The sequence below is a fragment of the Mus caroli genome, chromosome 2, assembly GCF_900094665.2.
Source record: "Mus caroli chromosome 2, CAROLI_EIJ_v1.1, whole genome shotgun sequence".
NCBI classification, from domain to species: Eukaryota; Metazoa; Chordata; class Mammalia; order Rodentia; family Muridae; genus Mus; species Mus caroli.
The window spans coordinates 170,902,176-170,919,455 of record NC_034571.1 but is presented as its reverse complement, the minus strand read 5'-3'; the positions used below and the strand labels follow the sequence as shown (position 1 = coordinate 170,919,455).

The following is a 17,280-nucleotide window of genomic DNA, read 5'->3' as shown; positions in this document are numbered from 1 at the left end:
TGCCCAGCATACATGTGTAAGCATGGACATGTGTGTGGACATCAGGCAAGAGGCCTGGCTCCACCCCCCAAACCCAGGTTGCAAAGCTGAAAATCCAGGAATCATAGGACAGGGGTCCATGAAAGGCCTAAGTTCTCCACGGCACGTGCTTCCTTCCATGATAGCTCCTTCAGACGCTGGTGCTGAGCAGTTCTGAAGGACCACTTAGTGGCCAAGAACAGCAATGGNTCAGCCCTCCCAGCCAACACAGCTGTGGGCCAAGAGCCAGGCCTAGGAGAGTGGAACAGCAAGGCTTTGGCAGCAGTTAAGGAGACTGGGCTCAAAGCACANGCAGATCCCCAGGGGGTTGAATAGTCAGCCCCTGCTACATAGCCATTCAGCAGTATAGGACTGCCAAGTGTTGAGGTGGAGGCTAGGGCCTAAGAGATTCCTAGTCAGGTTGGGACTCCTTTTACACAGAGGCCTTTAAGACTGACATCTGTGCTGGCGTCTACCACTCCAGCACACATTGGGTCACATATACACACACACACTTGGGTACCAACCACCACCTCACCTCTTTACTGGCATTGGAATATGNACAGAAGGCTTTGGGAGCTGCACTGAGGCTCCAGCCTTGGTTTCCTAAGCTCCTGGGTTCATGGTCTGAGGTTCCTGCAGCTCTGAGACCTTCAAGCCAGCCAGGCCACCAACCTATATAAGGGTCCTGAAATGGGGGTGGGAGCCAGGGGGTGTTGCCTGGGGACCCCAGACTCTACCTCAAATCTGTCTGGTGCCCAACTCCCACACCAGATGTAGCTGGTATGGACTGCACAGCCCCACCCCAACTCAGTCTCAACAGGAATCGTCTGCTGACCTCTCAGCTTAGCCTGGCTTGACCCACAGATACACACTAGGCGAATGTGCACCCCCAGCTGCCACGCCCTCAATGCCCAAAGTTTGCAGACCCGGTGCCATCTTCACAAAGAAACAAACTTTGGCAGTACCCCTGCTCACCAGTACCTGCAGTGATGTGGGTACAGTAACCAGCATACCAGCATAGCACACTGACCCAGGTCCTCTGCACTCAGAATCTGGGGAAACTACAGATGCTAGGTCCCAAACTTCAAGAGTGAGGCAGGTAAGGTCCGCAGACTGGTCTGGCTAGGGATGGGGGGAGCGCTCAGCTTCCAGAGCCTATGCTGCAGAACTGACGCCAGGCTTTCTCAACTTGGCCCCAGGTTGGGGCCAGGCAGGTCGACCTCCGCCCAGGATTTGCCCCTACCTCTGGCCCCCTCCAGATGCCTGACTGGCCATATCCCCCACTCTGCTTTCTTCTGGTGCCTGTGTCTATTGATCCTCTCCCACAGCAACACCTCAAGGAGCCCATGCCTCACTGTCAGCNTCCCCCCACTTGCAGGATGCTCCAGGTCAGACTAGTGGGGGCTGGGGGTGTGTGGCTCAACTCCTGAAGACAACTCCAAGACTCACAAGAGCCCTACAGNCCAAGAGGGCATGTTTTCCCAGGGAATTGGGGTGCCCGCAAAGCTACCACCTACTTGACTGGCCTCCTGCAAACAGGNTATTCTTTAACTCAGGACTGTCAACAGCCACCTACTTAAGTAACTTCAAGGGCTGGGGATAGAGGTTTCAGGAGGATCTGAGGGTTCAGACCCCACTGGCCATGTTGTTCCAGACCCTCAGGCCTAGAAAACCACCATGGCAAATAGCTTGTCTTCTCCCTCCTAATCACTGTCAGAATTCTGAGTCTAACAACCAGCTCATGACCTCAGGGCAGGGGTCAAGGACAAGAATCAAAGACTAGAAGGGGACATCTCTAATCCTTTCAGAAAACTCCCACTCCAACCTTCCCAGCTTTCAAAATAAATAGATAGATAGATAGATAGATAGATAGATAGATAGATAGATAGATAGATAGATAGATAGATAGATAGAGATAAAAAGCAACCAAGAGCCAACCTTATTGAACAGAGGTTTAATTAGGCCTCAAGGACTGGCTCTGATATCTGTGCTGTCAGCTGTGGAGGTGGAAGGACACAGAAGGATCTGCAATCAAACCATCCTGAAGCAGAAGCCTTGATACTCTTCCTAACCCATGTTAAAGACAGGATGTGAGGCCTGAGCTGCTCACAGGCCCATCTCCTTGATGCTTTCATACACATTTTCTAAGGGCCCTTGCTTCATATCCTGGCCCCTGAGATTGATAGCCTCGTACTCCACATCACTCCCAAGTGGCAGACTTGTTCTCCCATCCTGCAGGTTCATCTGGTCTGTGACAGGTCTTGAGTCTCTTCTTTTAGGCTTGCAGACCCTAGAGTATAGGACGTCCATCTGGAGAGAAGAGACAAACCCAAGGAGGGCTCGGCATTGTCCTCTGCCAAGGACGGGCTCAGCTCCATCTACCCTGCCCTACCCANGCTGACGTTACCTGAGTAGCTGGGATCACCTTAGCCTTCTGCTGCAATTCTTGGCAGCCTTGCTCTGTCCCTTTGTGCTTCTGGATGCAGGCATATTCGGCCCCAGGACCAAGCCTGGCACAACTAATGGTCAGCTGTGTTCCAGCCCACACCACAGGGCTAGCAGCCAGGCTGGCCCTGGGAATTGCAGCCAGCCCCACATTGGAATAAGTGGCCTCAGGGCTAGTAGAAGGTGCAGTTGTAGGAGCAGCAGGAGGGGCCCTGGGCAGCTGCCGTGGTGGGAAGGCAGAGTTGGGTACCTGAGACCTGGTGCTGCCCCTGGACATCTCTAGCCAGCGTGGATGCAGAAGATCCATGCTAGCAGGCCGTGGGGCTAGGGATGAAGTCAAGGCAGAAGTCACTGAGGGGCCAGCTCTAGTGGTGGGAGGCTGAAGACAGCCCTACACTTATGGTTTCCCAGGAGCTCACCTATGCTGGAGCGTGGGCCTCGGTGCAGCTCATGCAGTCTGGTGTCAGACTTGCTGAGGGAGCAGAGGTGGGTCTGTCTCAGCAGTGGCTAGGGGGCAAGGAAGGCTGGTTGATTCCCTGCTGTCTTCACCCTGGCCCCTGGGACAGTCTGGCACTCACCATTTCCACTGGTACCAAACTGTCCTGCAGCCCAGTTTGCTGCCTCTGAGCTCTCTTCCTGGGGGCAAGAGTGCTGTTAGTCTAGTAGGCAGAGGAAGGTGCACAGATGCTGGCCCAGGCTCAGTGTGGAAGCACATGTAGAGCCGTCATATGGACTTCTCTATTGTGACTTCTGGCTCTGAACCATACAGGGTGAGGGCAGACAGAATCCCAGGCACATACCTGTGGCAGGCTGTGCACAGTGCCCATAGCCAAAGGAGCAGGGAGAAGCAGCCCAGGACCCAGAGAGCTAGTGGGGCTGAAGGCACTGGTGGCCTCATCCTGTGAAACAGGGAAGAGAGCCCTGGGGACAGAAGAGATGAACACTGGGGGGCTGGCTGCGAGAGCAGTGTACAGCTGCAGCCTACTTGCAGATCTTGCCCACTAGTGGGTTCCTTCTCCCTGGTTGACTCAGCACACCGGAAACCCCCAAGCCTTGCATTTTTGCCGTGCTCTAGGGGGACCCACCTTTCCCTCTCTAGCTAGAGTTCCTGGTAAGAAGTGCTCTGCCTATCCCTGTTAGTTATCAGGAATGGAGATGGAGATAGAGATAGAGGAGCATGGCCAGGGCAGCTATGACCTCAACTGAACAAGGCTGTATGACTAGAGTTCAAGCCCATCACCTGGGGAATCTCTGACTTCACTCTGACTCTGAGCCACAGACCACAGACCTNACCTCCGGCCACCAATGCTCACAGAGTGACCCCTGTGTCAGGCAATTTTCCTAGACTACTCACTATAGAAAGGGAGGGAGGTGTGTGTCAATGAACAGGAGGAGCTGCTATCAGGGCCACGTACTCCCACCCTACTCCTCCCTTCCCGGGGCTCCTGCCTTCCCTGGAGCTGCCCTTTGCAGAGCTGATTAGGGTCTCACCCAGGAGTTCAAGGTAAGTAAAATTAGGGTGAACAACACCCTGCTGAGGTGAGGGCCTGTCTGTTCAGGCTTGGAGTGTAGGCTTCTTTCACTAAGTGGGCCCAAGCTGACTAACCTGGCTACAGCCAAGTTATCAATGGCCTAATCAGGCAGGGACTAACCCTCCCAGACCCCAGAGCATGGAGAGGCTTGGGGGCTGGCCCAGGATAGAAGGTGGGGGAGCACTTACCGAGGCCACCGGGGATTTGCTGCTTGGCCCTGTCTAGGACAGCCAGGAAGATCTTTGTGGGCTGCTGGTGACGCCTCACCTCACTTCCTGTGTTTCTCAGAGCACCTCCCAGCAGCCACACAGCTCTTGCGCAGTTGCTCCCACAGTCTCTGCCCTTCTCACACCTACCTCATCATGGCTAATGCTATCACTAGGCAATTACCACAAAGACCAGCACAGTCCCCTCCACCCCAATGAGGCAGATACCCATTAATGAGGTGAACAAAGCAGGTCAACTGGATGGATTATCGTGGCAGCCAAAAACCAGAAATGAACCCCAAACCCACCCAAGCCAGGTCTGCCTGCTTTTCTCACTGACTATATTCCTAAGGTGTTTCCATCTCACACACCCTACCTGCTTGTGAGTACTGGGACTGAAGAGCCACCTTAGGTTCTTACCCACTTGGTCAGAGAAGGGAAAAGGGAGAATGTTTTTCTCTTGGACTCTTGGACCCTAGACAGAGGCAGTGGCCTCATTTGGGACTCCCACTGCCCACCTGTCTACTCCCAGGACCTACACAGATCCCTGTGTCCCCAGAAATCCTGAAGCCAGCTGAGTCTCCACTGAGAGAATTGTGATGAAATCACTTTAATGTCCTAAGGAGACACCCCAAGACACTGGTAGGTGGGCTTGGTGGGCAGATAAGTGTTCAAAATCAGCCCTGATGTCCCATCTCTACTCAGCAGTGTTCACACTCTAGGCTGACAAGGCTAAATAAGGGGCATCCTAGGAAGGGGCTGGTTCCTCTTCCAGGTGCTGTTTAGGCATCAGGGTGACAGCTGTCTTTCTGCCAAGGCAATTGGGAGCTGGGTCCCAGGGCTTTATCCACAATACAGGCAGGGCCGCTAGAACTCTGTCATCTTCCTGTGAGTGTCTGCCTTCCGCTGTTTCCTCTGTAGGTCGGCCTCCTGAGCACGCAGCTGACCCAGCTGCCGCTGGGCTCCCTCCAGCTTCTCCTGCAGATGGGCTGTCGTCATATTGTGCCTAGGGAAAGCCTGCTGGTCAGCATTGCCTCCTGGCTCCCCACTTCCAAGCCCTCAGCTGCTATAACCAATGCCCATCCTCTAATATCTAGACCATTTCAGACTCAGCTGCTACTCAGGTCAGGTGACCTTTAGCAGGTATCCTCTGGGCATAGCCACTGGAGCCCATACTGCCTCAGCTGGATCCCACACATACCGGCCAGTGTTCCGGGTTAGGGCCTCCTGGATGCCCCGGATGTCCCGTTGGGTCCGCTCAATCTTCTCCTCAGTCTGGAAGAGCTGCAGGCTCAAAGCCTGCTTGGCGCTCTTGCTGGCATGATACATGTCTTTGTTCCTTCTCTCTGGGGTATNCACCCCAGCATCTGGGGTCCCAGGAACCTGGCTTTGCAGTTTTTCATTCAAAAAGTCAAACACATTCCGGGGGGGTGGGCGGCCCTCAGGTCTACTACCACTCCTCCGGCATTTTGGAGGCCTGTTGGACCCAGCCTGGCCTCGCTTTGTCTTCTTCTGCAGTATCTCTGCGCACTGGTCCAGTGATTTCCCTCTAGGCAACACTACAGCATGGATGGGCTCCACCCGGCCTTCTGCATGCCGGCCCAAACCTGAGAAAGACAGAGGCTGTGCTACCTGCTAGACCTTGAGCTGTGTTGAGGCCTCCCTCTCATCTCAGAGCAGCAGGCACTCACCCTTGCCAAACTCATAGCCCATCTTGACGAGGAGTTTGGAGCCAATGCCCCGTGTGTGTACCTCCCAGCCAGCAAAGGCGGAACTGCAGGTCCCAGTGTCCACCGTGTTTGGTTCCACTACTGCAGGAGACAGAGGATTCCAAGTTGTGGGCTCCAGCCAAGGCTACCCAAGAACTTAGTTCCTGTGTAGGGCCTGATCTCCTGGACTTGAGGTCCCCTCGAGTTCCCCAAGCATGCTGTGTGCACTCCTGACAACTCTGTCTTTAGAGATGGCTGTATTGTAACCAATTTCCCTGCTTTAGCTTACTATCTGCCACCATGGACCAGAGCCCAGAAACCACCAATTCACTTCACAGGTTCCCAGAAACATCTTCCTATCTTTATCCTAACCAACCCCTCGGGAAGACTATATGTTACCTACTAGTTCATTTCCTGAAACCTCTATCTCACCTGGATACATTTTCCGTTTGCCAAGATCTCTTCTGCCCTACCCACCAAGCATCCAAGCTCTAAATCTGGGAAGACATCTGAAGAACCCACTCTTTCCTATATCTTACACTCAGTTACTTCCTGTGACTCCTTGGTAGGTCTAGCAACAGTATTCTCNTCTCTCTACAGTGTGGTGCCACTTTGCTTCAGGGAATTCTGACTGTTGCATGCAATTGCTTTGTCTCTTTCTTAAATGCCAGCCAGGCCAGCACACACGCTCGGATCCCTCAGGTCTTCACCAACCTGCTCTATTCCCTCACCACTCTGGCTTCTAAGCACTCATTTTTGCCATACCTCTGGCATAGCTGGAGTCACCTGCATCACCAGTGTCTGAGTCAGATGACTCTGTAGCCTCAGTGCGCAGAGGAGGCAGGATGCTGTCCCCCTCCACTACAGTCTCCTTCAGCAGCAATGAGTCAAACTTAACGGTATAATAGCCATTGTCCACATCTAGGGTGACAGAGACAGGCTGTAGGTCAGCAGTTTTTACAGGTTAGGCAACCAGTTAGGAGCAAAGTGGGAAACAGGAAGGGAAGGGGCTTGGGACAAAGGCAGACCTGCTCTTCTTGGGCCCAGATGAAGTCCCAGAGCCCAACCCAGAGGAGGTGGAGAATGGCTGTATGAAGAACAAAGAGGGTGTTTCGAAAAGGGTCCCACCAAATAGGTCCTTGTTGGCAGTCTCACCAGTGATCCGTGCTGGGTGCCACAGGCCATCCTGGTGCTTGGCCAGACATGCAGAGCCAGTCTGCAGTAAGCTTAAGTCTGGATCCTGAAAGGGACGCAGCTCATCCACAGATACCACCTGCCCATGGGAGAACCTATAGATACAACCACAGAAGACAGTGGCTTAGACATGGCCCACCAGGAGCAAGTAAGACCAAGAGCACAAAGGCCATCGCCAGGACACTGCCTGTAATGGAATGATATTCAAGAAGTCAAGACAGGCACACCAGCAAAACACCTATACTTTCATGCCTATGCATTTATGTATACACATGAGCACAAATACATATACTCTTACTCACATGTGAATATATAGGTAGTCTCATATTCTCTCATGCATATACATACACTTAGTTATGCCCAATTACACTTACATATTCATATATACAATCTCTCATACATGCCTGCACATAACTACCATATAGGTACATACACTAACTACACATGTACACATACATATAAATGCACAGAATGTACCCACACATTCACATATACTTTCACAAGACACACATGCATATACACTAAATACATAAATACATAATGTACTCAAACATATATACATATTCTCAACACACACACATACTGAAGTTCTCTCTTAGTACACACAGGGCCTTTTTGGGAAGATGGCTTGTGTTTCTACTCAGCCTTTTAGGTGAACGACAATGTGGCAGAGAGCCTGTGATCACCTCTGTTGATGCTCTTGACACTAATATTCAAGGCAGATGTGTTAGCAGTTAGGATATGCTGAGTCTTCCCCGGGGAAGGGCACTTGGAGGCCAAGGCAGGGTGATTATGAGTTTGGGCCAGTTTGAGCTACAGAGTCCCTTTCTCAAAAATCAAAACAAAAGCTAGAAGAAGGGCTGGTGAGATGGCTCAGTGGTTAAAAGCGCCGACTGCTCTTCCAAAGGTCCCAAGTTCAAATCCCAGCAACCACATGGTGGCTCACAACCATCCCTAATGAAATCTGATGCCCTCTTCTTGGAGTGTCTGAAGACAGCTACAGTGTACTTACATATAATAAATAAATGAATCTTTTTAAAAAAAAAAAAGCTAGAAGAACTTAGTTATAACAATGGTGCTGTCTTTTACATCAGTGCACCTGTAAAATTAAAACCAAAACCAAGGCTGACATAAATCAAGAGGAAATGTGGGGACACATAAGACTGCAGCCATAAACTTTGCCAAATAAAGGCATGAAAAGTTAACCACCAACTACCGCTGTATGTCATCCTTTTCATACAGGAAGTTGTTTTAACCCCAAAGACCAGCTGACAGGATTCACTCTTGGATAGCTGGGGCTTCTTCCTAAGCAGTGATTAGTGGGCAGTGAAAGAGGAAGAAGGAACAGAGAAAAGGTCAAAACTTCTCACAGGTTCACACCGACAGCCTCTGCTACCACACGCTCAGGCCAGGATGTCAGGAAGCGCCTTCTTCCACCAGCTATCTTAGACACACAGCTGTGAGACTGTACNCCCAAAGCACAGTGAAGACTAGCTAGAGTCCTGTTCAGTTGAGAACTGAGGACCAAAAGGATGCATTCAAAAGGAAGGCAGGAACACAGACACAACCTAATTAAATAGTCTATACTCCACTCCCTCACCTTAATCCTTCCTGGAAGTATTTCTAGAAATGTTAGAAGACTTAAAATTTGACAAACATTGACTGTTCCCTAGCTAAAATACTTAGGCAGGTTGATGAGAAGGCTCAGCAAGTAACGGCACTTACCAACAAGCCTGAAGCCAAGGGTTTGNTCCCTGGGACTCACAAGGTAGAAGGAAAGAAATGATCCCACAGGTTGTCCTCTGATTTCCATGCTCTCACAGGGGCACTTGCATGTCCCCATACTAAATAAATATTTTTAAAGGGGGCTGGAGAGAGCGCTCAGCAATTAAGTACACCCACTGCTCTTTCAGAGGACTCAGGTTCAATNCCTGGCACCACATGGTGGCTCACAGCCATCTGTAATTTCAATTCTAGATATGTGACACCCTCTTCTGGACTTTATAGGTACCAGGCATGCAAATGGTACATAGACATGCATGCAGGCAAAACACCCATACACATAAACAACAACAAAATCTCCTTGGAGTCAGAGATGTTTCCAATTTTGTATTTAAACAAAATATATTGGTGGTATCATATTAATGCTCAAAAAGTCCTGGATTTGGGGGACTAGAAAGCTGGCTATGTGGGTAAGAGTGTTCACTGTGTGAGCCAATGTGAAGACTCTCAAGTTCAAAACCCCAGTGCCCACATAAAAAGCTGGATGTAAACCTGAATGCCTGGAACCCCAGTGCTTTGGTGAGGACTGTTGGGTCTCACTATGGCTATCTGTGAGAGCCTGTCTCGAGGGAATAAGGAAGAAGCAACAGAGAACAACCAATGCCCTCCTCTACTTTGCACATACAAGATTTTTTAGGAAACNTTTTAGACTTTGGAGCATTTCAGATCTGGATTATTTGGGAGAGTGTGCTCTGCTAGTAACTATGCTTTTCCTTTTACCCAACAAGGGCTTCTAAGAAAGGATTGTTAAGGAAGTAACCGTGTTTACAAAGATTTAGCTACTTTTTTTTTTCCATTTTAAAGTTTCATTTATTTTTAATTTATATGCATGTATTTGCTTGGCTGTATGCAACACCACATACATGTAGTACCCTTAGAGACCAGAAGAGNGTGTTGGATTCCTTGGAACTAGAGTTGGTCAGAGGCTGAGTTTAGCAGACTTCAAAGCAGATACATAAGTATGCTCAAAGAATGACTAAAGAAATTAAGAATATTTTAAAGTGGAAACTATATCAAAATTGAAAGGTATAGTCCCTAAAAGAAAAATATCACTAGTTTAAGGAGTAGGAGAGATGACACAGAGGGCTGGAGAGATGGCTCAGTGGTTATAACATTTAACTGCTGCTGCAGAGGACCTGGGNTCGGTTCCCTGTACCTACATAAACAGCTCATGGCTCAAGTTGCAGAGGATCTAAAGACTCCTGCCCACCTTGCAGGTCCCCACATGCACATGATACACATAAACTCACATGGACACACACATGCCTTGAAATAAAATATATTAAAATTTTGATGCCAGGGAGTGGTAGTATACACCTTTAATCCCAGCACTTGGGAGGCAGAGGCAGGTGGATCTCTGAGTTCGAGGCCAGCCNGGTCAGATTTGGATTATTTGGGAGAGTGTGCTCTGCTAGTAACTCTGCTTTTCCTTTTACCCAACAAGGGCTTCTAAGAAAGGATTGTTAAGGAAGTAACCATGTTTACAAAGATTTAGCAAGATTCCATGACAGTGAACAGTACACAGGGAAAACTTGTCACAACGCCCCTACCCAAATCCTATTAAAAAGAGAAAACAAATGAAGGGACAGAGTGTTAGGACACTGAGGCTATCCCACTTGTTACTGCAGGTGGACCCTATACAGACCAACAACCCACAGATGTTACACACTAAGTTGGTAGGCCCTATGAAATGAGCCTTTTTAAATTGATACTATGTTAGTTTTGGATCACAGATCACAATAAATCTAACTACTCTTGTGTGGAGGATAACAGGGATGGGTATTGTGCCATGTGTGAGAAAGCAGAGAGACAGTGGGAAATCTTGGTATCTTCCATTCAATCTTACTGCGAACCTAAAATTGTCCTAAAATTAAAAGGTTATGGATACAGTCTCAGGGCCCTGTATGGCATCAAGCACACAAACAAATGCACAAGTGTAACCCCTAAAAGATGAAAGGAGCAAGGAAAATATCTGACAAGGAGTTAAAACAAACAAACAAAAACCAACATTCGGGTTGGAGAGCACTGACTGTTCTTCCAGAGGTCCAGAGTTCAATTCTCAGCAACCACAGGGTGGCTCACAACCATCTATATTGGGATTCGATGCCCTTTTCTTGTGTGTCTTGAATGTACTCATATACATAAACAAGCAAACAAAATAAAGTAAAACAACAAAATCCACTCATGTGGAGCCTGGTAGTGCACTAATCCCTGCACTATGGAGGCAGAGGCAGGTGGATCTGAGTTTGAGGCCAGCCTGGTCTACAGAACAAGTTCCAAGGTTAGCCAGGGCTACACAGAGAAACCCTGCCTTGAAAAACCAACCAACCAACCAACCAACCAACCAACCAACCAACCAACCAACTAAGCAACATCACTCATATCTGGTAAAACTAAACACGAGTCTACAAATCCAAGAAGCTTACTGTCTTAGCCAGTGTTCCACTGGTACAGAACATAGTAGGGGAAACACTTAGAAGCAGAAAGCATTTTATTAGGGGTGTTTCAGAGGGTTAGTTCACTATCATCATGGGAGAAAGCAGACAGGCATGANGCTAGAATGGTAACTGAGACCTATAGGCAGGNAGGCAGGCCAGGGTAGGGAGGGGTGGGGGAAAACAAACACAGAGATACAGCAGACAGACAGACAGACAGACAAGGCCTGGCTTTTGAAACCTCAAGACCTATCCCCAAGGACACACCTCCTCCAACAAGGCCCTACCTAATCCTTTTTAAACAGTTTATCAACTGGGGACTAAGCATGAAACATATGAGCCCATGGGAGCCACTCTCATTCAAAGCACTGAATTTACTGAAGCCCCAAAGGGATAAACATTTAAAAAAAAATCCCATCTAGATAGGACACAGACTGGTAAGGAAAGCCAAAGACAGAAAACCTTAAAAGTAGCAAGAGGGAGAGTGGTGTTCTTCTTACATAAGGAAACAGCAACTGGACAGGTAACTTATCACNAAAGCCCACAGGTGACAATGCAGTTCGGGAGCTGAAGCACTTGTCTATCAAGTGTGGTGTTTGACCCANCATAAAGTGCGTGTGTGTATGTTGGGAAGGGGGTTTTCTAAAACCAGTAAAAAATCATTTGTGATATAGAGCTGCCATAGCTCAGTGGTGTACACATATGTTCTATCTAGCATGCACAGGCCTTGAAATCTCAGTATCTCCTATCCCAGTGAGAGAGATTATAAAAATGAATTAAGTAGAAATAAATACTGGAGCTAAAAAGTATATTAACTGAAATGAAAAGTTCTCCAGAGGAGCTGAACAGTAGAAACTGAACCTGAAGACAGGGCAGCAGTATGTAGCTAATATGAAAACTAGAGAGAAAAGAAAAAAATAAGAAAAAGAAACAGAACCCTTGATAGTACACCATCAAGCATCATGTAAACCCACACAGGCACACGGGGCGATTCTGAGGAGGAGACAGACAGGAGCAGGAAAAAATAATATCCCAGGGCTGGAGAGATGGCCCAGTGGTTGAGAGCACATGTTGCATGAGCATGAGGACCAAAGTCTGTAATCNGCTGGCATCCACCTGTAATTTCAGATCCAAGGGTTTGAGAAAGACAGAAAGATCTCTGGGGTTTGCTAGCCAGTGTAGGTGTGAACAGTCAGAGTGTGACAGAGGACATCTGATGTTCTTTCTGAACTCTGAGGGTGTGGCACAGGCACACACTCATACACATATGTTTAGAAGTTACAAGCATGTGCCACCACATCAGGTTTACATAGCCCCAGGGATAGAACCTAGGGTTTCATGCATGCACCGTATCAACTGTGCTGTATCCCCAGCCCCAAAGAGGTAACTTCTAATAGTAATAATATTCAGAAATGGATCTACACAGGATCAGAGTATTTTTCTATTATTGAAGAATGGAATAATTAATTAAATAATAATTAATAATGAATAAAATGCTAAATTGGTAGTAATTCAAACTATATTGAAATTTAAGATAGTAATGATATAATGAGTATTAAAGAAATAAGTAAAGAGGCTGGAGAGATGGCTCAGTAGTTAAGAGTACTAGCTGTCCTTGGAGAGGCTCTGAGTTCAATTTTCTCTACCCACAAGGTAGTTCACAATTGTCTTTAACTTGAGTTCCAAGGGATCTGATGTCTTTTTCTAGCCTCTGTGGGCAGCAGGCACACAGGTGGTACACAGATATACATGCAGGCAAAACACCCATAATTTCACACATTTATATAATTAAGTATGGTTATAATATCCATCATCTATTTCTCCCAACTCCCCATCCCACATCATGACCTCATCCCAATTCCATGTCTCCTCCTTTTTAAAAAATAATTCAGTGTGATGGTTTGAATAGGTATGGCCCACATAAACTCATGTGTTTGAATGTTTGGCCCATGTGGAGTGCCACCGTTAGAAGGTGTGTCCTTGTTGGAAGAAGAGCATCACTACAGTGGGCTTTGAGGTCTCCTAAGCTCCAGCTCCACCCAGTGTGGAATCCAGTCCCCTTCTGATGCCTATGGATCAAGATTTAAAACTCTCAGCTTGGTCTCCAGCATATCCGCCTGGACACTGCCATACTTCCTACCATGATGTATGGAACCTCTGAAACTGTAAGCCAGCCCCAGTTAAGTGTTCTTTATAAGAGAACTTTATAAGTTGCCTTGGTCATAGTGTCTCTTCACAGCAATGAAACTCTAAGACACTCAGTAAGTCCAATTAATTCTGTCCATATGAGTATGGGTATGGAGCCACTGGCTGGAGTTGGGTAACCTACCAGTGGCCATACATGCTGAAGAGATTTTTATATCCAATGAAACCAACCTTCAGGGCTATGGATATAGCTCAGTAGTAGAACTATTGCCAGCAATCTTACACCCTAACTTTGATTACTAGCTTCAGAGGATTTTCAATTTCTTAAAATTTATTTATTTTATTTTTTAGAAGAAAGTATCACAGGGCTGGAGAAATGGCTCAGTGTTAAGAGCATCGATTGCTCTTCCAGAGGTGCTGAGTTCAGTTCCTAGCAACCACATGGTGGCTCACAACCATCTGTAATCGGATCCAATGCCCTCTTTTGGTGTGTCTGAAGACAGCTACAGTGAACTCATATAATTAAAATAAATATAAATAAATCTAAAAAGAAAAAAAGAAAGGAAGGAAGGAAGGAAGGNAGGNAGGAAGGAAGAATCACTGAGTAGCCCAGGCTAGCCTGGAACTCAGGATGGCCTTGAACTCAGACATCCATCTGTCTCTGCCTCCCAAGGGCAGAGATTAAAGGCCTGTGTCATCATGCCCATCCAAAACCTTCAAATATAAGAACCTTAAAAAAGGCTCAGTATAGCTCAGTGATACAATAATTGCCTTGCATGTCAATGCCCTGGGTTTGACCTTCAACACATACCATACTTTTTACATTAAAAAGTTGCATATAGCCAGGCAATGGTGGTGCACGCCTTTAATCCCAGCGCTTGGGAAGCAGAGGCAGGCGGATCTCTGAGTTTGAGGCCAACCTGGTCTACAGAGTGAGTTCCAGGACAGCAAGAGATATACAGAGAAACCGTGTCTCGAAAACAAACAAACAAACAAAAAAGTCGCATATATATGAAGAATACAAATAAAACTTTTCAACAAGCCAATGCTCCAATATTTCCCATAAGCTCATCCCGAGGAGCCTCCTAGAAAACATGTCTCAGAGAAACAAAATGGCTCAAACCCTAATATTCAGACTAACAGTGTTCACAAAAGACTCATTACTCAGCTGAGACAAAGACCACAAGCTCCCACAAAGGAGATATCACATCACTGTAAATCCTGTCAGGAAAACGTGGGTTATAAAAAGCTTTCTGACAGTCGCCAGTATTTGTGTGTTTTCATTCTGCGTGTCCTGTATGTCCTGCATGACTCAGCAGAAGAGCACCACTGCTGCTGCTCCATTCTTAGTGCCCACACCAGGCAGCTCACAGCTGCCTATGACTCCAACTTCAGGGTATCCAGTGCTCTCTCCTGCCCTCTGCAGGCACTTGGACATACATGTGCAGATATAGACAAAGAGACGCACATANACACACACACATTTGGAACCTGTCTCCTGTGCTTCCAGATCCTGGGGCTGGAGTCATGACTCTGTAGTTAAGAGCACTGGTTGCTCTTTCAGAGGACTGGGTTCAATTCCCAGTACCCATATAACAGATGACAACTGTCTGTAACCCCAGTCCCAGGGAACCTGACGNCTTCTTCGGTCTGTCACCAGCACTGCATGCACGTGGTGCACTGACATGCCTGCAGGCAATACATCGATACACATACAAATAAAGGCTTAAAGAAAAGCACCTATGATGGAAAAGGAAACATGTGATCCAAGAGAGGCTGAGGAAAAACACTGTAGTCATTAAAAATATAGGTGTATGATTTCATATGTCCATTATACATGTTATGTTCACATAAATATACAGGTCACCAACATTTGCTATCTCTGCTACACAAAAGACCTCAAAACAATGTCTGGCTAATGATAATCAGCAACATGGCACCTGTACTGGGGGTCTTAAACATTCTCGTATATGAAGAGAAACCAGAGCTACTACACATTTGGGCAAGAAATGACCTGACCTAGACAGTAATGAGGCAGTCAGTGTCAGCTGGCTCAGATCAAGGAAAGAAAGTCAATTGAAGAAACCCCACAGTCAAAAAATGAAGGAATTTGCAGCTTAATGAGGATTAGAATTATAAGGGAATAAGATCCATCGAAGCAGGGAGCAATGGCACATGCCTTTAATCCCTGCCCTTGGGGAGACAGGCAGGCAGATCTCTGTGATTTTGAGGCCAGCATGGTCTACAAAGCAAGTTCCAGGACATCAAGAGAAAAACCCTATCTCTGAAAAAGACAAAATTAAAACAAAAACAAAACAAAATCCAAAGGGTGGTGAGGACCAGAGGCAAGCAGATTTCTGTTAGTTTTGAGGCAAGCTCCAGGTCAGCCAGGGCTACACATAAAGAAACCCTGTCTTGAAAAAGAACAAAACAAAAATCCATCAAGTACAGGAGACAGGGCCTACACTGGCTTTGCATTTGCAGATTTTCTTTTCCTTCTTTTTTTCCTCTTTCTTTCTTCCTTCCTTCCTTCCTTCCTTCCAAGTGCTAGAACTATAGCAATGTACCACTTTGCCTGGGAAGATATTATATTGAAGATAACCAGCTGGGTGATGGTAGTGCATGCTTTTAATCCCAGCACTCGAGAGGCAGAGGCTGGCAGATCTCTGTGAGTTCAAGGCCAACCTGGATTACAGAGTGAGTTCCAGGACAGCCAAGGAAGGCTACTCAGTGAAACCAGTCTCAAACAAAACAAAACAACCCCAAAAAACAGTAAGTAAGAAAGAAATTGCCAATTGAGGTGTGGCACTCCTTTAATCCCGGCACTCCAGAGACAGAGGCAAATTGATCTTTAGTTAGTTCCAGGATAGCCAGGGCTACATAATAGAGACTCTGTCCATAAGTAAAATAAACCCGTTGAGCATACAAATCACTTACGCACCTATCTGCTAGCATAGGAAGGAAAGAGCCAGAGCAAGGACATGTCAAGTCCACCATGAAATACAACAAGATGTGCACTTGCTTGTAATCATGGCCCTTGAGAGGTTATAAACAGGAGGTGAAGTCAAGAAGATCAAGAGTTCAAAGTCATCCTTGGCTATATAGGAATGGCTATACATGGCCAGCCTGAGCTACATGAGACCCTATCCTAAAGAAAAAGTAGAGAAATAAGATGCGCAGAGTACAGATGTAACATGGAAAGAAGAGCCTAAAGTGATTTGAGGATGCCACAAAACAGGGAATATGGGTGGTCTCTGGGGACTGGAGAGAGAGCTCAGCGGTTAATGTGAGCAACTCCAGTTTTAGGAGATCCAACACCTTCTTCTAGCTTTCTTGGGCACCTACCTGTACACATGCCCCACCCCCACCCCAATCTAAAGATAAATGTAAATACACAGAGCTAGAGAAATGGCTCAGTGGCTGAGAGGATACTGCTCTTGTAGAAGTTCTGAGTATGTTTTCCAGGATCTATGTTCGGCAGGTCACCACCACCTGGAACACCAGCTCTAGGAGATCCTATACCCTCTTCTGGCACCTGTACACACACGTACATACACACACACACACACACAAACACACTAAAAATATATCTTAGCCAGAAATGGTACTGCATGCCTTTAATCCCAGCACTCAGGAGGCAGAAGTAGGTGGATCTCTGAGTTCCAGGCTAGCCAGATCTATATAGTAAGTTCCAGGACAGCCACCAGGACTACTAGAGAAACTCTGTCTCAAAAAAGCCTAAAATAGGCCATGGTGCAAACTTTTAATCCCAGCCTTTGGGTAGTGAGTTCAAGGCCAGCCAAGGCCTTTC

At 47.2% G+C, this 17,280-nt stretch overlaps 2 protein-coding genes across 2 annotated transcripts in view; both read right to left on the bottom strand.

Annotated features, from left to right (window-relative positions):
* Nucleotides 1-1,960: 1,960 nt before the first annotated feature.
* Lime1 (Lck interacting transmembrane adaptor 1) lies at nucleotides 1,961-4,685 on the bottom strand. Its single transcript, XM_021185476.2, has 6 exons — nucleotides 4,187-4,685; nucleotides 3,267-3,387; nucleotides 3,045-3,102; nucleotides 2,886-2,973; nucleotides 2,429-2,790; nucleotides 1,961-2,331 (listed from the first exon to the last, which is right to left on the bottom strand). The coding sequence occupies exons 2-6, from the start codon at nucleotides 3,362-3,364 to the stop codon at nucleotides 2,128-2,130; spliced, it is 810 nt and encodes a 269-aa protein (XP_021041135.1). The 5' UTR covers nucleotides 3,365-3,387; nucleotides 4,187-4,685; the 3' UTR covers nucleotides 1,961-2,127.
* Nucleotides 4,686-4,798: 113 nt separating this feature from the next.
* The window catches only part of Zgpat (zinc finger CCCH-type and G-patch domain containing), a 14,858-nt gene continuing 2,376 nt past the window's right edge, over nucleotides 4,799-17,280 (bottom strand). Inside the window, exons 2-6 of the mRNA XM_021185456.2 lie at nucleotides 7,069-7,202; nucleotides 6,679-6,834; nucleotides 5,896-6,015; nucleotides 5,406-5,811; nucleotides 4,799-5,210 (exon numbers count right to left, since the gene is read on the bottom strand). Coding sequence (XP_021041115.1) covers nucleotides 5,072-5,210; nucleotides 5,406-5,811; nucleotides 5,896-6,015; nucleotides 6,679-6,834; nucleotides 7,069-7,202 — 955 coding nt within the window. The 3' untranslated portion in view covers nucleotides 4,799-5,071. The remainder of the gene's footprint in view (nucleotides 5,211-5,405; nucleotides 5,812-5,895; nucleotides 6,016-6,678; nucleotides 6,835-7,068; nucleotides 7,203-17,280) is intronic.

What these genes read in the sequence shown, in the direction of transcription:
- Lime1 (XM_021185476.2), bottom strand. Translation starts at nt 3,364, where the DNA reads ATGAGGCCACCAGTGCCTTCAGCCCCACTAGCTCTCTGGGTCCTGGGC. An exon ending in GTTTGGTACCAGTGGAAATG is followed by an intron (nt 2,974 to 3,044) that starts GTGAGTGCCAGA and finishes CTTGCCCCCTAG; the next exon opens with CCACTGCTGAGACAGACCCA. An exon ending in AGGCCCACGCTCCAGCATAG is followed by an intron (nt 2,791 to 2,885) that starts GTGAGCTCCTGG and finishes CTTCATCCCTAG; the next exon opens with CCCCACGGCCTGCTAGCATG.